General features: G+C 43.9%; 1 protein-coding gene across 1 annotated transcript in view; it reads right to left on the reverse strand.

Annotated features, from left to right (window-relative positions):
- Positions 1-22,051, reverse strand: part of Alpk2 (alpha kinase 2) — a 124,125-nt gene that overhangs the window by 60,562 nt on the left and 41,512 nt on the right. The window contains exon 4 of the mRNA XM_021151041.2: positions 20,341-22,021. Coding sequence (XP_021006700.1) covers positions 20,341-22,021 — 1,681 coding nt within the window. The remainder of the gene's footprint in view (positions 1-20,340; positions 22,022-22,051) is intronic.

Below are 22,051 nucleotides of genomic sequence, written 5' to 3' on the forward strand. Positions count from 1 at the left end.
CTGTGTAGCCCTGGCTGTCCTGGAACTCACTCTGTATACCAGGCTGGCCTCGAACTCAGAAATCCGCCTGCCTCTGCCTCCCGAGTGCTGGGATTAAATGTCTTTCTTATGCTTAGCATTTGACTGGGTGTCTTCCCACACTTTAGATCACTAAGGCCCTACCAGCTTCTATCCCAGCCTTCCTTAGTTTATTATCTCTAGGCACATCATGTTCCAGATAACTGGCCTTTGCCTTCCCCTAAATCACTCTAACATGGGCATTCTCTCTATACACAGCTAATTCCATCGGGAGTTTATCTGTTCAGTAAACACTGTCGATGGCAGAGGCCCTCCTTATTGTTTTTTTTTTTTTAAAGATTTATTTTATATACAGTGTTCTACATATATATCTGCATGTTAGAAGAGGACATCAGACCCCATTACAGATGGTTGTGAGCCACCATGTGGTTGCTGGGTATTGAACTCAGGACCTCTGGAAGAGCAGTCAGTGCTCTCAACCTCTGAGCCATCTCTCCAGCTCAGAGTCCCTCCTTATAAACTCTCCTTAGCTATTAGGTCCAAGTGGCGTGTGGATCCAGAAGTAACGAACCACCACTGTTTTGGAATTTGTGTTCAAAATCCCGTTGGTTTTTTTATTTTTTATTTTTTTGCAATCGTAGCAGCCATCTTAGGCTAATGAGATGGTATTGAGGTTTGAGTCACACACATCTGGGTACCCACAATGCCCAAATGCAAATTTCTTGTCCTGTATGGTTTTATCTTCCTTATTGATATGCAGTACTCAAAAGTTGAGCAGTGTGTAATTAGGACCCATGGTGGAGCTGCCTGTCAGGCGGAAGTTATCACACTTGGCCAGGAACACCTCTGTTTACCAACATTACCCGCTCATTCAACTGTTACTACAGAGGCCTCCTACTCGCTGAAACTCCTCTCCAACTAGGCAGTGTTGTCATTTCTGTCATGTGTCACCTGGTGGGGACTAGCTGCTGGCCTTGTGAGGTAGTGGCCAGGGCGGGGCCTCTTTCATCACTCCTGCCCTGAGTACTCACCCTGGGAATGGATCCAACCCCACTGGATTATGGGTCTATCTATGAGCATTGTAAGCTCCGTTTTTGTTTTTTCTTTTTTTGTTCTGTTACTATTTTCTTTTTTCTTCCAATTTTTTATTAGGTATTTTCTTCATTTACATTTCAAATGCTATCCTGAAAGTCCCCTATACCCTCCCCTCCCCCCGCTCCCCTACCCACCCACTCCCACTTCTTGGCCCTGGCATTCCCTTGTACTGGGGCATATAAAGTTTGCAAGACCAAGGGGTCTCTTTCCCCAATGATGGCTGACTAGGCCATCTTCTGCTACATATGCAGCTAGAGACATGAGCTGCATATTGCTGTTCCACCTATAGGGTTGCAGACCCCTTCAGCTCCTTGGGTACTTTCTCCAGCTCCTCCACTGGGGGCCCTGTGTTCCATCCAATAGCTGACTGTGAGCCAGCAAGATTTTGCTGAAAGGACCCTGATATAGCTGTCTCTCTGTTACTATTTTCAAACCAGTCAAATCTACTCCAGTGAGTAATATACACTTCTTACTGTCTGAAGCTGAAATGTCCTTTTACAGGGTCCTGTGTTGAAAACTTGTTCCTCTGTGGATAGAAATATTTTGGAGACCTTTGGGTCCTTTATAAGGTAGGTCCTGTTTGGTGCAAATAGATCACTGGGAACTGGCCTTTGAAGGTTTAGCCCAGCCCCTGATTCTGGCCTGATTTCCCACTTCCTGGTCCATGAATCATCCCTGGGTTTTCCCTCCACCATGAATTTCTCCCTCCCTTCTCCATCATGATAGACTGAAATCTTACTAACCCGCCAGTCAAAATAAGCCTTTCCTTCCTTATGTGTTTATTTTTTATTATTTTTATTATTTTTCTGCCAGGTACGTCATCACAGAAACGCAAAAGCTCATAGCTTGTTCCCCATCCCATTACAATGTAGCATCTAGTGAAAGGTTACAAGGGGGCAAATAAGTGCCCTCTTACTCCTTCATCAGAAACGACCAAACGTATTGGTGAGTTTTACTTCCAAAGAGAGGCAAGGAAGTCAGACCTAAAAGGAAATGAGAGTTGCTCCTCAAGCCAGTGGGAGACTGGGAAGGAGTCAGCTGGCCTCTGCTCAAAGCAAGAGTCCCACTGTAGAGATGGAGAAGGACAGACGGGGTTTATCTCATGGGGCAGTTGAGAGGAAGGAATGAGCTCACCCAAACAGAGGGCTTAGCACAGGCCCCAGGACATATTTGCACCCACATTACGTGCAGCTCTGATTAGTAACCGGGCCAATGAGCTTGATTGGGGAAGCTGGGGGCTGGAAGAGGAAGGTCAGGCTAAATACTTTCTGGGGAAAGCCCTAAGCCCTAGTTACTCAAAGCACAGTCACTGGAAATCCCTGGGAGTTTGTTAGAAACACACCCCAGGCCTCCCTAGACCTGCTGAGGCGGATGCTGCATGGTGACATGACCCTTGGGAGAAGGGGAAGTCTCCTGCATGATCCCCAGAAACTACAGATCCCTGCTTCTGGTGAGAGAGGGGCACGATGCCGCTGTTCTTTGCCTCTGCACGTCACTTGGCATAATAAAACACACACACACACACACACACAGGACAAAAAGTTATCCCCAACCCTAAGCCCACACCATCCTACTCTTCTATATCTGACTCCCCCAAACCAATAACCTGTGACCTCAGAGTCCACGGGAATGTGTCCTCCTTTGTCCTGTGGCTTGCTGGTAACCTGATAGACAGCCCTAGGGCAGGGTGGCATGTTGTTTTTTAAATGATAGAAGAGACTCAGTGGAGCTTGCCCAACAAGCTTCAGGGCTGCCAGGATGCCAACTGGGACGCCTAAGCCTTGGCAGCAAGGTCTGCCAGCCATAGTCAATCCTGGTCATTACAAATAAGGTCAAGAGCTGAGGGCTGGGAGTCCAGAGGTGGCTGTCTTGGTGACAGTGTTGCTGCTTGACATTTGCATAAAACCAGGAGAAGTGGCTAGGAATGCGTAACCTATAGGAAGCTGCCCTTGAGAACAGAAGCACACATCATAGTGGTGACTGCAAACTAGTGCACACTTGCTAAGCCCCTAGGATGTCAAGAGTGAGCCCTGCAGGGAAGCGGTGGTGCACTCCTTTAACCCCAGCACTCAGGAGGCAGAGGGAAACAGATAGATCCCTGAGTTCAAAGCTAGCCTGGTCTATATGAGGTTCAGGAAACAGAGGGCTATCCAGAAGAACCCTGTCTTATAAAAAAAAACAAATAAATGAATTAATTAATAAAAATAATAATAATAATAAAAGAGTGCGTCCTGATCCTGGATGGCAGCGGTATGGCCTGGAGCCTCACTGGCCTGAACAACAGGGGAGCCTGTACCTAGGGTGGAAGTGGGAAGAGGGTAAGATCTTCTGGGACTCTTTTCTACTTTCTACTCCGTTTGCTTTAAAGTGAAGCTACACTAAGAAAATAAAGTCCACTTCAAAGGGCAGGGGCAGGAAGGAGATGAGCTGCAGAAGAGAAAATAAAACCAAGACTGGAACCCGAAGTAGCATGTCACTCTTAGAAATCACAGTCACAGCTGGGCATGGGTGCACACACCTTTGATCTCACCACTCTCAGGAGGCAGAGACAGACAGATCTCTGTGCATTCAAGGCCAGCTTGGGCTCTATACTAAGTTCCAGGACAGCCATAGCTATAGAGAACTTGTCTCCAACACAGAAACAAAAACAAACAAGCAAATCCCAATAGCAGAAGTATCATGAAGATGGGCCGTGTGATCCAGCAGCCGCTGACCAGATGTAGTTAACAAGCATTTGAAAAGTGCCTATATGACAAAGGAACCGAACTGAAACTTTACTCAGTTTTAATTAACATTTATGTGAAATTAAAACACTGGTATGTGTAGTTCTGCTTAGAAATTTTTCAAGTAGGTTTGTAACATTTCAGACATAAATGTACACTTTCAACTGGTAATTGCATGAATGCCATTTTCTACTGAACCACTAGCATCTAATTAAGACAGGATGCAGGTATAAAATAAATGTTACATTCTGATGATCCAGCAAGAAAGGTGTAAAATACCTCATTAATACTTTTCACATGGATTATATATTAAAATAATATCATGGTTATATTGAGTTCAAAAATATGATTAAAGTTTATTTTACTGTATCTTCGTCATTTGCAAAAAAAAGTCTTCAATTTTTTTGTAAAATTGCATTTTCACAACACTCAACAGCTCTCTAATAGAGATATAAAAACTGTATAGCTCCTTTGAAAATAAGTATAGAAGTTTCTCAGATGCTATGTAGAGTCACCTAAGAGTTCTAATCCAAGATGTTTGCCTAAAAGAACTGAAAATATATCTACCCTAAAACTATTATGTGAGTCTCTATACAGAATAATTAGCTAAATGGTGGTAATTCAAATCTCCATATAATAAGAGGGCTAAGACACAAGCATCAAATCCATGGACAGCCATATAAAAAAATACAGTAGATAGTTTTACATGGACAACCCTTGCATCTAGTGAAGGAAAACACACTCACAAAGCCACACGCTGTATCCCATTTATATGAGACGTCCGAGAGAAGAAAATCCACAGAGAAAGACAGGAGATAGAATTTGCCTGGATCCGGGTCAAACTTCTAATTCTAATCCATACCTAATAGGGTAGCATCCTTACACAAGTTATGGATGTCCTTATCAAAATATTACATGTGTGGCTTGCATCCATTTGTACTGGACAGACCTGGTTTAATAATCAAAACAGAAACTGCTTTCATTTCTCTTTGTCCCTGATAAGGGTGACAGAATTTAGCCAGTGCCCTGCAGCACGCGGTGATTCTTCTCTCCTTTAACCACGGAGACGTGTGGCAGGCAACTGTCTGAAGACAGTTTCAAGACTCGCTTCTGGGGTGGGAAGTGAACAGTTGCTGCTGTCCAGGGATGCTGCCTGATATTTTACACGGCTCAGGGCAGCTACCCAGTGAACTTCCCCACCCACAACATCAGTGATGAGGAGACTGGTAACCATGGAGTCGGCTACCCAGAGGTTACCTGCCCAACCACAGCTTCCTTTGCTCCATCTCCATCCATGTTTTCTGCTTCCCAGAAGACAGAATTTGGACATAGCCTTCCACAAAGACTTTTCTCCTAGCCTACTCTTCCTGGGAACAGTGCCTCTGGAACCCAGAGAGTTGACTAAGTAGCGCCCTGAAAACCACCACCTGTCTTGGAGCTGTTAGTTATGGAGGTGTTGCGCGTGGCCTTCCTTTCTGAGATTTCTCAAGCCCCGCAAAATCAAGTCAGCCCTATCCAAGGTAGACTTGTTTTCCTTTCTGTGCCATATCATCTAAGACCAAAACACTGGCTCCTCTGGTGCCTGAAAGTAAAACCCAAAGCAAAGATATCATGTCCCCTTTTTCAGAACACCTGTTTCATCTCTAGCAGTCTCTGGTGGCTGCTTTGACAAGTTACCACAGACGTAGTGTTTTAGAAGCCCCTGAAAAGTCAGTATGAAAACTCCTCAAAACTCAGATTGAGATAATTTCCCAACCCTAGAAAAACAAAGGCTCACAGGCACGTTGATGTCTACCTATAATCCCATCACTTAGGAGGCAGAAGCAGGAGACTCAAGAGTTCAAGGTCAGTCTGGGCCACACCCACTATATAAGATCCTGTCTCAGAGACAGAGGGAAAAAAGGTACATCAATTTATTTTCTTAGAATTCTAGCAGTCAGAAATCTATCATGGGTGACCTAAAGTCCAGGGGTCCACAAGGATGTGTTCCTTCCAAAGGAAACATTCTCTTTCTTTTTCCAGCCTCTAGGGAAAGCTGGCAATCAGTCATTGGTACATGGTACCTTCCTTACCTTCAGAGTTAGCAAAACGGCATCTCCAAATCTTTCTCTGACCCTTTCTCTCATTTTCTCTTCCACTTACAAGGACCCTGGTGATTGCACAGACCCACCCCAAAAGTTCAAAATAGTCTCAAACTCTACCTCAACCTCATTCCTCTGCCTAGCATAGTGACATCTGCATGACCCATGAGGGCATTATTCAGCTATCATGACGGGTCTGGACAATCTGCTGGTGGGTCTCTTAGCTGAACTCTGCAGCTTTCATTTCATATGGAAAAGGAATCCAGAGTTTTTGCTTTTGTAGAGTTGGAGAATTTACTCTGTGGTGGTTTGAATGAGAATGGCCACCTACAGGCTCCCATATTTAAATGTTGAGTCAACAAGGAGTTAAAAGGATTAGAAGGATAAGGAGGTGTGGCCTTATTGAAAGAAAGTGTGTCACTGTGGGTGGGCTTTGAAGTTTCAAAAGCCTATGCCAGGCCCAGTCCATTACTGCCTGAATATCGTACTCTCCACCATGATGATAATGGACTAAACCTGTGAAACTGTGTCAGCCCCAATAAATAGAGTTGCCTTGGTCATGGTGTCTCGTCACAGCAATAGAGCAGTGACTAAGACCCTCTCTGCAATCTGAATTTTGAGGAGTTTACCTACAGACTTTTTCAGGTCCTAATTCTCAGTGACTTCATGCCCTAGAGTGGTCTAAGTGGTTTATAAATTGCTATTATAATATTTATGCCTCTTTCTAATTTAAAACGAATATGATTCTGATGCTTATTTTGGTTGGTGGTTGTTTACAAAGGTTCTGAAACAGATGTCACAGCCTTTTGCCATGTGGACCCATGGATCCCATGGTGATTTTCAGTCTAATATTTGCCCATCTCTTCTCCCTGACAGGTACTGGTTGTGCCCAATAAACCCCAACTCTTACTCACAAGGAATTTACAATCCAGCTGGACACAACCCAGCATACTGTCATGGGGGGAGGGATTTACTGCAAAGACTCTAAAGTCGGGGAAAAGGAGCTATAAAACAGGGGGAGGCTATAAATAACAGCTACACAGTCATATGGGAGATTAGAATATCAAAATGGTTATGAAATAAAGAACACTGGACATTCAGCATGCATGGGTCAACTCCTTCAGCATCCTTCAAGGTCAACCCTTTGAAGGGAGTACCCTCATGAGGCTATGGAGGAGGTAGCTCAGTTGACAGAGTACTCACCCAAAAATGCATGGATCTGTGGGTTCCATCCCTAGCCCCATGTAATGGGGGATGGTGGTACATGCCTGCAATCGTAGTGCCCAGGATGTGGAGACAGCAGGATCAGGAATTCAGGGTCACCTTCAGTTACACAATGAATCTTAGGCAATCTAGTCTACATGAAACCCCATCACAAAGAAAGGGAGACCCCTGCCCCCCAGTCTTCTGGGCTATGGGAGATTCAGTCCTCATGACAGAGTTTGGGAAGTCTTCCTTTGAGAGTCCCTCTCCCAGCAAAAGCAGGTCCTGATGTAAGAAATTAGATGCACTTTGTTTCAGAGTTGACCCCCAAAAAACCAGGGGTGGGGGGGTGAAACAGAGTGTAAGCCAGCCATAATTAAATATTGTCCCTTATAAGAGTTGCTTTAGTCATGGTGTCTCTTCACAACAATAAAACCCCAACTAAGGCAGTCACTTTGTCTGTTTTTAATTTTTGTTAGGATTTATTTTTATTTTATGTGTGCTTTGCCTTCACACATGTATGTGCACTACCTGTATGCAATGCCCTGGGAGGACAGAAGAGGGCGCTGAATCCCCTGGAGCTGGAGTTACAGACAAGCCTAGAGCAAGGGTAGGCCCAGGTGTGGTAGAAATGGTAATTTCAGAATAGGGTCCCACCCAGCTAGTTTAGCATCTGTGCTTAACTGAGGCAGGCAGATCTCTGAATTCTTTTGCAATGTTAAGAGAAAAATGTGTGCTTGCTGTCTCCTAAGAATTAAGGGGCTGGGGTCCTAGGGTGCTGATTCATAGGATGATCAAAAGGAAACCTGTTAACAACTGGATTGATGTGGAAAATAAAAGACTGGGCTTATGGTCTATGAGAGATGAGCTGTCCAGAGAATTTTTTAGAATAGCCAGAGAGAACTTCTTGAAGACGGGCATGAGCAGAACAGAGAGAGAGAGAGAGACAGAGACAGAGACAGAGAGACAGAGGGAGGGAGGCGCTGCTGTCTGGAGATGGCAGGAGAAAGCAGAACAGAGAGAAGCAGTGTGGAACTCTGTCTCCAGCAGAGCACAGGCCACCAGCTTGGATCCACAATTCGACTTCGAGTCATTTGTTTTCACCGTTCCCAGAGACCCCTTCTCTCAGAACCCCTCTCCAAGCCAAGGCTGGCCCTTGGCAGCTGAGGATGACTTTCTCTCCTCATCTTCCCACCTTTACCTGGGAAGCCGTAGAATTACACCCCATAAATCACTCCACCATGCTTGGCTTTTGTTGTTAGATGTAGCCTATGTTGGGGATTTGTGCAAAATTTTTACATCTTTGCATTTCCCAACTGTTTCCTTCTTATCCTAAGAAAGGCTTGCTCTTTCTTCCACTTTGATACTTATTTTGGCAACAAAATCAGGAATTCCTTGAGATTTTGGTGCCTTGGAAATTAGAGATATTTTTGTTTTGTTCGTCCACTGAGGAAAAAGGGCAAGCTACTCAAGGCTATGCTTGCTCATCAGAACTAACAGCAAACATTTTCAGCTCCAAGTTTTTTTTTACCCCCTTTTCTAAAGAAAGGAAGGAAGGAAGGGAGAGAGGAAGGAAGGAAGGAAGGAAGGAATGAACGAACGAATTTCTAGCTGCAAGTTTTGTCTTCTTTTCTAAAGAAAATCTGAGCAACCCAACCCTTTAATCCTGGTATTTATGAGGCAAAAAACAAAAGGATATTGGACAGCATCATCTACTTAGTAAACTCTTGGCAAGCCAGATCTATGTAGGAAAAACTTATTAATATATATATATATATATATATATATATATATATATATACATATATATATGTGTGTGTGTAACAAACATTATTAATACTTTCTATCATTGCATTATTACCTCCTTCCCAAGAGTTAATCATATCTGTCTTTTGGGTTCATACCCAGGTGTCTTAGTTAGAGCTCTGTTGCTATGAAGAGACACCATGACCAAAGCAACTCTTATAAAGGAAAACATTTAATTGGGGCTGGCTTACAGGTTCCGAGGTTCAGTCCACACTTGTCATGGCAGGGAGCATGGCAGTGTCTAGGCAGACATGGCACTGGAGGAGCTGAGAGTTCTACATCTTGATTTGAAGGCAGCCAGGAGGGGCCTCTGATTCCACACTGGGCAGACCTTGGACCTAGGACCTCAAAGCCCTCCCCCACAGTCACATTTCCTCCAACAAGGCCACACCTACTCCAACAAGGTCACACCTATTACAGCAAGGCCACACCTCCTAATGCTATTCCCTATGGCAAGCATTTAAATACATGAATCTATGAGAGCCAAACCTATTCAAACCACCATGCCAGGACTATATAGCTGGGTCACATGTAGTTCTGTTTTTAGTTTTAAAAGGAACCACATTGATTCTCATAGTGGCTATACCAGTTGATATTTCTACCAGAAGTGTGTAGGGGTTTCTCGCTCCTCCTGCCCTAGCACTTGTTTGTACTTGGTATAGCAAATACTATGACAGATTGACTTTGGGACATACACTGTACCATGTGGTATGTATTACTTAGCAATGTGCCTATGTTACATTGTGATACATCCATCATTTGAATGGGCTGTATAGAGTCTGCTTAGATATTTCTCTCAACATTGCTTTTCAGACATATCTAACACATATGGCTGTATGAAACAGAAAGCGGTTATGAAAGTGGCTAAAGACTAAAGCCTACACTTATTTAAAACAGTATGAGATGTTTTGTGATCCATTATTTGCTTCATAGCTGAGTCACAGTTCTTGATCATGAACTTTGCACATGATGGCATTGTGTCACAATAGCAAAAGCTTGGACATACCTGCTGAAGTCCATAGCCCGTATGTCACAGACTCCGTGGGCATGTGTGAATGCTTTGCTTAAAGGTAGATTCTGGGAAGTGAAATTGCTCCATCATAGGCAATAGTCCTCTTGCCTTTTAAAACAAAATGCCAAACTACATAGCTGCTGCCATATGCCTACATCCCTGTATCTCAACCTTATTGGATCATCCTTCAAAATTTTTAAAAAGAATTTTGTCTCTGTCCCTGTCTGTCTCTGTCTCTCTGTCTTTCTTCACACCTGTCTGTCTGTGTCTATCTGTGTGTGTGTGTGTGTGTGTGTGTGTGTGTGTGTGTCTGTGGATGTGTGTGTGTGCTTGTCTATCTGTCTTTCCTCTGTGTGTGTGTCTGTGTGTGTGCGTGTCTGAGGATGTGTGTGTGTGCTTGTATATCTGTCTTTCCTCTGTGTGTGTGTATGTGTGTGTGTGTGTGTGTATCCCACATGTGTGCAGAGGCCAGAAGAGGGTGTCAGATCCCCTGGAGCTAGAATTGTGAACCACCTGATGTGGGTGCTAGAAACTGAACCCCAGTCCCCTGGAAGAAGAGTGAGTGCCCTTAACTACCGAGCCATCTCTCTAGCCCCGTACTTTTTAATTTATTTTATCAGATGGATAAAAGATATCTTGTCAAAGTTTGTGTATTACTAGTTGCCAAAAACCGCAGTATCTCCTCCTGCTTACCAATCACACATCTTTTCTAAAGCTGCACATTTATTTATCTTTAAAAAATTTTTTTGTATAGTTTGGCATTTATTGGGAGGTGTTGCTATTTCCCCTATGACGCCAGCGTTGATTATGTTGATATTTCCCAAAAGCCGAAAGGCTGTTTTTATCGTAAACCCATTCTCAGTGCAGGATCCGAGCCTATATTCTCCACTCATATCGACTCATCTATGTTTTGGTGGCTACTAGCACACTGCTCTGATTGCCGCAGATTTATCACCTCTCTATTTGTGATTGGTTAATTTAATGTCCTTTTCCCAATCTTGCTTTAAAGATGCAAGCTCTCCTTCAGTCACAAACAAAACAAAACAAAACAAAACAAAACAAAACAAAACAAAACAAAACAAAACAAGTCAATAAAGCTTGTTTCTGGCATCTAGCTCCAACCAAAGGCAGTAGTGAGAGATAAGTTACAAGGACCCTCAACGCCCAGTGACCCATCTCTTATGAGCTTCTCCTGCTGCCAGCCAAATCCCTGTCACTGTACTTCTCAAAATAAACTCAGCTGCAAATGGCACACCTGCTCTGGATTAGTTACAACAAACCAGGGTCTGTGTTTATTTCAGTCGCACAGACAGGTGAGGGGCTCTTACTCCTTCGAGGGTGAAAGACTAAGCTATACAAGCCCCAGTCTTCCCGTTGTTATCTCCATACACAGAAACACCCCAGATTGCAGTAGTCACCCTCGATCTGCCTAATTAAGCACATGGCTTCTAAACAATACTGCTCTCAAGAGCCACTCAGGGCACTTACTACAAATGCAGCTCTGATTATGCAGAGGGAGAGTCTAAATCAGGGGTCTCCATCAGGTCCCTCCCTTCAGAGATAGGGGAACCCTGAAGGAGTCTGTGGGGATGGAGGACTTTAGAACATGGCCCACCCAATCAACTAAAGCAAGACTCATATGGGCTCACAGAGACTGAAGCAGCAAACACGGGGCCTGCGTGGATCTGTACTAGGTCTTCTGTGTACGTGTCATGGCTGTTAGCTTGGTGTGGGACTCCTGATAGCAGGAGTGGGTGTGTTTCAGACTCTTTTGCCTGCTCCTGAGATGATTTTCCTCCTATTGGGTTGCCTTGTCCCGTCTCAGTATGAGAGCTTTTGCCTCGTCTTACTGTATCTTGTTTTGTCCTGTCTGTCTGTTGTCTTTTGGAGGCCTGCTCCAAGTGAACGATCCCATTACCATCATTAGAAAAGTGGTACTAAATAATCTATCCTTCAGGTCTCCATACCTTTGCTCGGCAGGACTGAACTCAGAGCCCCCAGAATGACCCTGATACCGCTCCATGCAGGCTTCAAGACTTTCTTTCCAGGATGTGCCTTAAGCTAGTTGAGTTTCTATAAGGGCACCCATGCCCAAGCCCTACCATGGGACTGGTGCACTAACATCAGAATCTCTGGGATACAACTTGGACCTCTGTATTCAGAAGATACCACACACACTTCTACAGCACAGCTTGGCTCTTACACCTTGGAGGATAAAGAAGCAACTGAAAGCTTTAATAACTCCCAAAGCCCAAGCTTCACTGCAGACCTGATAACAGTGGACTCTGGAGGTAGAACACAAGAAACCCCCAGGAGATCCCATGAATATTGAGGACAATCAATGCCTTAAGATATTGAGAATCAATGCCTTCATTCATTCTTTCGTTCACTTTTGCCATTCTGGGGATGAAAGTCAGGGCCTCCAACATGATAGGCAAACATTCTACCTCTGTGCTTCATCCTGCCCCCTTAAAAATCTTCCTAACCTAGGAAAGATGCTGTGCTCTGCCAATCAGGGCTTCTGGACCCTCAGAGACCACAGGAATCTCCTAGAGAATGGGGTTAAATGGGAATCTGGCTCAGCAGGAAAGCCACGAGGCCTAGAAAGCCTGAACTTCTAACCAGAGGATCCACAGACCACACAGAGAGTTGCAAGGCTGTAAGCATTAATTTTGTTTGGTTGCTTAGACCTAGAACTCGAGAGCAGGGAGCCTGAACAGGGTCTTGGCCATCCAGATGGTGAATGATGCTTGGCAGAAGTGGCACACTGGCTTTGAGATTGAAAACAAAACAAACATTTGTGTTGCTCTCTGGGTCTGCCTTGGAGTGGTGTTGACAAGAGGCCCAACTGCCACATGCTGTGAGAGATGAGCCAGGGTAGCCTCTGCCCTTCCTGTCATTGTCACGAGAGCGGGAGCCACTGTTTAACAGTTGTTATTTGTCGTGGAAAGTGTAAAACCTGTATTGCAAGAAGGTTTGGGCATCTGCTTTCATTTCTCCTGCCCTCCTGGCCCTCAGAATTATTGGCTGGAGACTTACAGTGCACCCTACCTGTTGCAGGTCAATCAACACAGATTTAGAACTTAGATACATCCATTTCTTATGTTGCCTCCCAAGCACTCAGATGTACAGTGAGTTTCATACATACCTCCAGGGGTTCAAATCTGCCTAGCACAGGAGATGAATGGCTACAGTACAGTACAACTGGGAGCCAGCTGGGAAAGGAGGCAGTTAGCAGACAGATTTATTACTTAGTAGGAACTGCCCTATGTAAACTTCAAGGTTTGTGTTTCTATGTGTCTATGACAGTAGTTCTCAACCTTCCTACAGCTGTGACTTTTAATTCAGATCCTCATGTTGTGGTAAGCCCCCCAGTCCAAACCATGAAATTATTTTTGTTGCTACTTCATAACTGTAATTTTGCTACAGTTATGAATTGTAATGTAAATATCTGTGTTTTCCAATGGTCTTAGGTGACCCCTGTGAAAGGGTCACTTCCAAGGGAACTGAGACCCACAGGTTGAGAGCTGCTCAATCACGATTTTGTTTTAGTTTGGATTTGAGGATTTGTTGGGACTTTCTAAGACAGGTTTTTTTTTATATGTTCAGGCTATCCTTGGCTTTATTACATAGCTAGCCCACTGTGTTTTGGAGTTTTCCATCCTCTGGGCTCAGTCCACTGTGGGCAGCACCATTCCCTAGGCAAGGGGTGCTGAACTGTATGAGAGCGGAGAAATGGAGCTGAGTATAAGCAAACAAGCAAGTGAGTTGCACACATTTCACTTGCTCTTGCCTGTGGATGTGATATGACTAACTGCTTTAAGTGTGACTTCCCTGTGACGTGGAATTGTGAATCAAAACGATCCCCTTCTCCCCTACGTTGTTATTTGTCCAGGTATTTTATATAGCATCAGGAATGAAAACAGAGCGCCTAGCACTGGCCTTGGGCAAGTAAGAACTTAACAAACATGGTACTTCTAGCAACAAAACAGTAGAAATCAACCCAAATGTTCTTTAGCCAGGAAGTCATTAAGCAAACTCCAGGACTCACAAACCTCACACGAGACCACTTAGCAAGAAAAGGCATGGACTTCTGAGACACACAACTTGGATGAGTTCCTGGGAATTGTCCTAGGGGAATAAATTCCCAGGAGATTACTACTTTCTAATTCAATCTGTATAGGGTTTTAGGATTGGAGGACAGATCAGCAGTCACCAGGGAATAGAGGAGAAGAGTGCATGGGTGTGCGTGTGTGTGTGTGTGTGTGTGTGTGTGTGTACATTTAAGTAGTTCACAGAGACCAAGCAGTCTTTATGATGAAGCTATCCTGAATCATTTCTTATGTGAATATACAGTTTTCTCAAGAAAAATTCAATAAATACTAGTATGAAAACATTTGTAGCTAGTCCTCAAGAAATCTTTAGTAAAACAAGCATTGATCAAGAATGGAAATGTAGTTCAGTGGTAGAGTCCTTGCTAACTGTATGCAAAGCCTTAGGTTCAATCCTTAGCATGGCCAAAATCTAACAACAAAAGCAAAAAAGGAGATAAATAATAAAACAACAATAGTAATATCATTACTTATTCATTGCATTGGGCACATAACATATAAACTTGAATCCTTCGGACATGATTGATGTTTTTGTTTGTATTTTTAAATTTTGTTTTGGTTTTTGAGACAAGCCACCAAACCTGTAACCTTGGCTGGCCTAGAACTCATTATGTAGACCATGTTCATCTCGAACTTATAGAAATATTCAGATACTTTAAAAAAAAGACTTATTTATTTTTACTATTTTATGTGTATGTCTGAGTACCTACATGCATGTATGTGCACCATGTGTGCCTGGAGCTTGAGGAGGCCAGAGGAGAGAGCTGGAGTTCCTGAAACAGGAGATGCAGTGATGTTATCCCTGTTTGTTTTACAGGTGAGGAAACAGAAGCTGAAAGAGTTTATATCATCATAGAAAAGAGCAGGACATTGAGCGAATCGAGGGCTCAAGCCGACACTCTGTTCAATAGCCCCGCCCCCTTTGCTCATGGGAGACACATCTAGGTGGATGTCTGCAGCTGTGGAGGGCCTGCCCACCACCTGACCATACTGGTTTTACTCGGGTGCTACTCCCTTCTCAGGATTCCTAAGGTTAGGAAGGCAGACTGCAGAGGAATACCAGCTGGCATACCTATTCCTTAGACTCCTGCTGGCTTAGCAGGCCCCATCTAAGGATTTGGAGGTCCCTCCCATGGAGTCAATGACTGCACAGGGAAGAGGCATTGTAGCAGCTGCTGTGACCTGTGCTACTGCCAGCACTGCTGAAGGAAGCCTCAGCCCACTCTTCCCCAGGATGGAGAGGTCCACCCCACAGGTAGGTTTTGAAAGCCCACTTCCAGGATTAGCGCTCCTCTACCTGGCATGAGACCATCCATGAACCACAAACTGGCCTCTTCCCTGCCGGAGAGACCCTTATAGACATGCTCCCTCCAGGGAAGAGATCATTTCCACCAGCAGTTAGAGGCCCACTTCCCCAAGGAATGTGGCCACCAAGACATTAAAAGCCAAAGTTGCACATAGATCACTAGTGTTCAGGAGGGAATTCAGGTGCAAAGTGTGGAAGCTTTGGAACAGGGCTGCTTAAACTTTTAGCTCTCCCAACTCCTTTCTAGCACAATAGATTATATATGATCAATATACTATATATGTATATATACATATATACACACACATATATATTATATGTGCGTGTGTCAGTAAATACTTGATTTGTATACTTACTTTATGTGCATATATACGTATATAAATATGCACATACATACACATATATATGCACATAAAACAAGTATGCAAATCAAGTATTTACCGAGAGTACACAATAAGGAAAAATATTTTCCATCAATCCTTTGGCAAATATACAGTGTTACCTTCATTACAAAGCAATTTACATACTAAGGGGATGGCTATGCCTTCTTTTTTACCTAGAATGAAATATTGATTGGATGTTTGATACTACAAGACAGACAGCAACTAGATGTCCCTCAAAATCAGTGGCTATTTTGATTTTATACTTGTCAAAGCTGAGACTGCCACTTTGCATACAGATGTAATACAAGGTGGCAAAATTATTTTTAGGACTTTCTCTGGGGAAAAAAAAAACCCACCCCTATATTCTGTCCCAACCCCAAGCTAAAATGTATTTAAGGATTTGTGTGTGCATGTGTGTTCATATAGTGGAGAGATGTTTATGCATGTGTGGAGTTCAAGGGCCAGCATCAGGTATCTTCCTCAGTGACTGTCCACATTAATATTTCTGAGATTTATTTAAATTATTGTTAAAAAATATATATGTATGTGAGAGAGGTGTGGAGTATGTGCATGTGAGTTCAGGTGCCTGCCCAGGTCAAAAGCATGGGATGCCCTGGAGCTGGGAGCCACCTTGAACCCAGCTAGTCCTCTGCAAGAGCAGTATATGCTCTTAACCACTGGGCTGTCTCTCCGGCGCTGCACTTAATTTTTTTGAGAAGTCTCTCATTGAACCTAGAGCTTGCTGATTCAGTTGTACTAGTTGGCCAATGAGCCCTAAGGAGATTTCTGTCTCTACCTCTCCAGTGCTAGAATTAGAGGCAACCCAAGCCTTTAATCAAACAACTCTGGCCCTCATGTTTGTGCAAGAAGCGTTTTACTGATGGGCCATATCCACAGTCCCCCCGTTGTTTGTTTGATGTTTGTTTTGTTTTATGAGTCTCAAGTCAATAAGACCAAACATCGTAGCAGAATACACTCCAAAGACATGCTGATTTGATACATAAATGCTGAAAAAGTATAGAGTAGGAAAAATACGAAAAAGTCATGGTTTTCTTATTTATTCTTATTTCTATATGAGCAGAAAACTGTATATGTGCAGTAAATACGCTGAAGTCCCTAAGCGACGAGAGCCTCCATCTGAGCTGAGGCTTCACACGGCAGCATTTGTTGGTGCCGTGTGGTGTGTGCGGTGCTATGTGGGGTGTTGGCATGCCCAGCACAACACTGCATATATGTGTTCCCACCCAGTGCTACAGTGATGTCCCACAATGCAACTTGGGCCAGTTCCATTGTTACAGTGATAAACAGCCCTGATTGGTGTATGGGGTTATTAATGTATATTATATGATATATCTATCATACCTGTATTTATATTAATATACATAATGTAATTAATGTATTTGATTTTGAACTAATTGTTGGCTGTTGCATACTTGGTAACTTTTTACTATTGCTAAACTTTACCTGGCCCCCACATTCACTGTGGGGTCACAACCCACAGTTTATGCAGCTGGACCATAGAGTAAACCAACCCATTCAGGACTAGAAGAGCCCTTGGAAGGGCATCCTGTTTGTAGAAGGTTGACAGCAGCATCTTCTATTGAGCTAAGGGAAGAATGCGCTCAGGAAAGTAAAGAAGGGAAGGTAATCAATAATCATGGGAATCCTACCTAACCAGGCAGTTAATATCCTACTCGCTCACTTGATGTGCCTATTAGTGCCTATCATGTGGCTGCCATGATTCTTGGTACAACACACACTGAACAAATGCAGCTTCTGCCGTGTAGCTAGCTCACGTTCTACAATTAGTGCTAATTTCCTCATCAGCAAGATTCTTTACTCCCAGGACCTGAGACTACACACCCATACTGTACACTGGTAGTCTCGGGACCTCAAAAAGAAATGCAAACCTCTCTGGGGCAAAGTGAAGCAGACACAGCACTTCTGAATTCAACGCATGGGTAGCTCACTCCAGTGTGGCTGGGGGAAGAAACTTAAGATGGGAGGATTTTTCAGGCCATGGCTCAAGAGCATGAGCTCAAAACCAAGATGAAGAGCTGGCAGTGTGACCCTTGATGAGGATTCAAGTTAGCCTGGGGTACCCTTCTCTATTTTCCACTCCCAAACTGGAAGGAGCTTTGGAATCTTCCGTAAATGTAGAGAAACTGGGGGCTTTCCAATCCTAGCCTGGGTCAGTAACTATTTCAAGACAACACCTAACAAGATGGCTTTGCACTGGGAAAGAGACAAGGGAAGACAGAAAGTAAAGACACCTGAGCACTCATGTGTCAGACAAGAGATATCTGCAAGAGGCCCTTACAGAATAACACAGGCAATTGGAGGCATGGGATTTTCCTTAGAACACTAAACCTGATGTACAGATGAAGATAAAATACTAACTGATAAGCTGCCATTAACTTCCTATAAAAAAAAAAAACAAAACAGCTCAAGGTAAGTGGATCAGTCTAGACTCGAGGGTGGGTAAAATTATTAATATGAATCCTGAGACAAGATTTTTAAATCATTCAAAAATCCTTAGGTGTGTAAGCTTCAAGAGTCAGAGAATATTTAAAAATTCTCTGGATTCAGTTATGGAAAAAAAGTTATTTTTCCCTGTACCATATTATCTAAGATTTCATATAATTCTCAGTGACCTCCATATTTCTGGATCAAATTTGCTGTAATAATTAGTCATTTTCTATCTGTTGGCCATGTTTTATAGTTTGATATATATTATATATATGTATATATATATTATATATGTATATATATATACATATATATGTCATATCTCTTATAATTTAATAGGGACTTTTCACAGGGCTAAAAATCTGCATTTTTACATTTGCCAATCCTAAAGTGGAAAGTCTTCTGGCTTTAATCTAATGAGAAGAAATTTCACTGATGCGAACATCCCACTTTTGCTTAAGGCTGCACAGAACTGCTCGTTAGTGGCCAGTTTCCATTTGAGATTCTAGCTGTCCCTTGTGTGAAAAGTCAGCTTTGCAACTGAACAGTGCAAGGTGTGAGGTGCAGGCCCACTCCCTACAGAAAATGCAAATTCTTCCGTCGGCCGTTCTAAGCAAGAAAGTCAGGATATTCATGAATCGCCTTCACACACTGTAATCCAGCAGTCAGTGTATACTGATTCACCCAGAGCTCTGCCGGATGGTTCATGGTGGGCTTAGCCCCAAAGACTATGCATTTTATTTAGCTGCCGTTCCAGTAAAGTAGTGAACGTGCTGAATTGCTCATCTGCAGGTCAGGTCAGGAAAGCAGGGGTCCCTTCCTTCCTTTCCATCTCTGAACAGGACCTGTGCCTGCTTCTCACAGGGATAAGTCTAAAGCCCACGTTGTCAGCGACCCCCTTCCCTTCTTCTGCTTACTCTGCGTGAGCCAGCTTGTCCTGCCCATATCCTCAAATAGAAAAGGCAATCTATAAGAAAACATGTTCTAACTGTACAGTCCACTGTAGAGAGGTGCTCAGCTGGAAAAGATGGGGTGGGGGGGCACTTAGAACCAGACAGAGACGTGCTGCATTTAACTCTGTTTAAATAGTACCAGGTTCCAGCTATAGGTTCCCAGGTAGTACAGAATGGGAGCTTCTCTACAAATTTGGGGGGATGGGATAACAAAGAGTATATAAAAAGGGTAGTAATAGTAAGAGTGGAGATGGATGGATGGACGGATGGATATCCAGATGGATAGACAGATGCGTGCATACAAACATACAGACAGACATTTCTAAAGACATTTGTTTCCAAAGTCAAACCTTGACCACAAATCAGTCCCAAATTCATCTGGAACCTGTCATAAAGTATGTAATTAAAAATTCAAGTGGTAAGTGAAACCTAGTATTCTCCATGCATTAATTATTCCTGTAATTCTGTCTCTTTCAAATCAACACTAAAATCATACCCAAATTATTATTGGGGGATAATAGATTTTCCTTTTGGCATTTTCTTGGCCTCTTTTATACTCTGTGGCCTAAGGAAAGCAATATAAAGCTCACATCTAGTCAAAAGCCTCCTATCACATGGCTAGATCGACTTTGCCTACTTTCTCCAGCACGGCAAGTGGACCCTGTAAGTTTTTCAGTCCCACCAGAATCCTGCCACTCGAGTTATAAGTTCTGACTAAAGTCAAAGTCAACTGTTTTCAAAGCCTGAAGAAAAAAAAAATGACTGAAAAAAAATGGATTTCTCCTCCCTTCAAAGGCTACAGCTTTACTTTTGCTTCAGAAGGTTTGAGAGAAGTGAGCACAGCCCACCTAGCAAAACACATGCAGCAGGCAAAATATCAGGTTTCTTTTTCCAGCTGTCCAGAACCCCATTAGAGCCTCTCACCCCTACGACTCTCATGCTATAATTAGGATGGCTTAGGGTTTATCTGGGCCCTTTTTTTTCTAAGCCAGATTTCCTTCCTCGCTGCAGAAACAGCAGCTGTCTTTCGCAAGTACCCCGACAGCACTGGAACATGTATTTTGATTTACATTATAGTATAAGAATTACAAGTGCTAAGTGAAGAACACACACACACACACACACACACACACACACACATCACCTTTTCTCTCGTAGTTTTTCAAAAGCAGGTCTTACCTGAAGATGGTCAGTCCGGTCTGGAATCTGGCTTGCTTCAAATAATTTATTAAGCAGTGCCCCACCTCCCTCGAAGCTGCTGTCCTCTTCCTTAGAAAGTGGGTCTGCTGGTGGTCGAAGGATTTTGGAGTCTTGCTCTGTAGGAAGTGGAATACACGCTTCTGCGTGGAAGTGGGAATCCCAGCCAGGAGCTCCTGCTTCCGTGTGTGTGGGCTCTTGTCCATAGCTCCCGGATAAGGGTTGCCTAGTCGGTTCTTTGGGGAGGAGATCTAGAGTGCCTTTGGGGGCACTGTCTCTCAACAGCTGCTTCTTGGTGTTTGCCTTCATTCCGGGCCGCCTCGCCCTGGTGGGTCTCAGGGCTGCCTTCCTGCTGCCTGGGTACTTTTCGTCTGTGCGTTCCCGAGCCAGGTTTTCCAAACCCTGCTTCACCTCTGTCTTATCTGAGCCCCCAGACAAGGGCTTCACTGATGCCTCTGTCTCTGCCTTATCCATAGTCTGTAGATTCTCACCGGAGAATTCCTCTCCTGCTTCAGGGTTGTCTCTGGTTTCTCCCCGAATTCCTGAACAGTCATTTTCAACAGCCTCGGGAGCAGTAGGGAGTGGAGCCCTCCCCGGTTCTGTCATCTTAGCTGTTCCATCCTGGTGAGGTCCCAGGGTAAGAGTCATTTCTGAATGCAGGGGTAACGGGCTATGCCCGGAGGTTCCGCTGCTCCTGACCCCCACTTCCTGGGGTTGTGAGTGATAACTACAGAAGCCAGTGGCAACATTCATAGACCACATGCCACCCGACACCTGAGGCCCACAACCCATTTCACTGAAGAAATGCTCACACCCACCCTGACCACACTCATTGAATTCCATCTCTTCGTCATCGCTTTCTAATAAAAAAACTCGGTCAGTCCCCTGCAGGCTCCTTTGCCAGACCGCATTAGAGTAATCCGTCATAACATCGGAACATTCCAGATACTCCAGGTCATCATCCGAAAACTCCTCCGTGTAGGTTAGGGTTATCTCTGGGCAAAGTTCATAGTCACTGTCAGAGTCTTCGCTGGAAACCTGGGGTCCCGGCTGCATGTTGATGGAGTTGCTGTCATCCGGGTAAGGACACGGGGTTGCCTCCGGCAATGGAAGACTGAAACTGATGTATTTCTGTACTTTGGGGGTTTGATGACTAGGGCTGACACTCTCATTAGATTCTTCGTATCCTAGGCCATCACTAATTATCCCTGGCACAGTGGCATGCACTGTCCAGAGCTGGGATACATCTTGTTTTTCAACAGTGTTATTTGAATTAAAAGAATTTTCTTGCATGTTATTTGAATTATACTGCCCCATCCTTTGTCTTGTCTCTTTAATATATTGGGGATTCTCAGAATTGGAAGCAACAGAGTCACCCCTAGCCACTATCTGGGGTGAACTCAAATGGTTGAATTTGTCGAGGAAGGGATCAGCTGTACTTTCTTCTTTCTTACAAGGATTCCATTTCCCCTCCTTGTGGTTTATGCTGTCTTCTTCACGTATCTCTGTTTTACACTTGCCAGCTGTGTCCCTGCTGCCTCCAGGATCAGGAGAGACCTGTGGGTCCTGCAGACACTGGACCTCAAGGGATGCTGAACAGCAGATCATCCCCACGCAGTTTCTTGCCGAGACCTGGTAAACAGCGGCGTCGCTCTGGGTACAGCTAGGAAGAGGATAGACAGGTAAGTGAAGG

The sequence above is a fragment of the Mus caroli genome, chromosome 18 (assembly GCF_900094665.2).
Source record: "Mus caroli chromosome 18, CAROLI_EIJ_v1.1, whole genome shotgun sequence".
Lineage (NCBI taxonomy): Eukaryota > Metazoa > Chordata > Mammalia > Rodentia > Muridae > Mus > Mus caroli.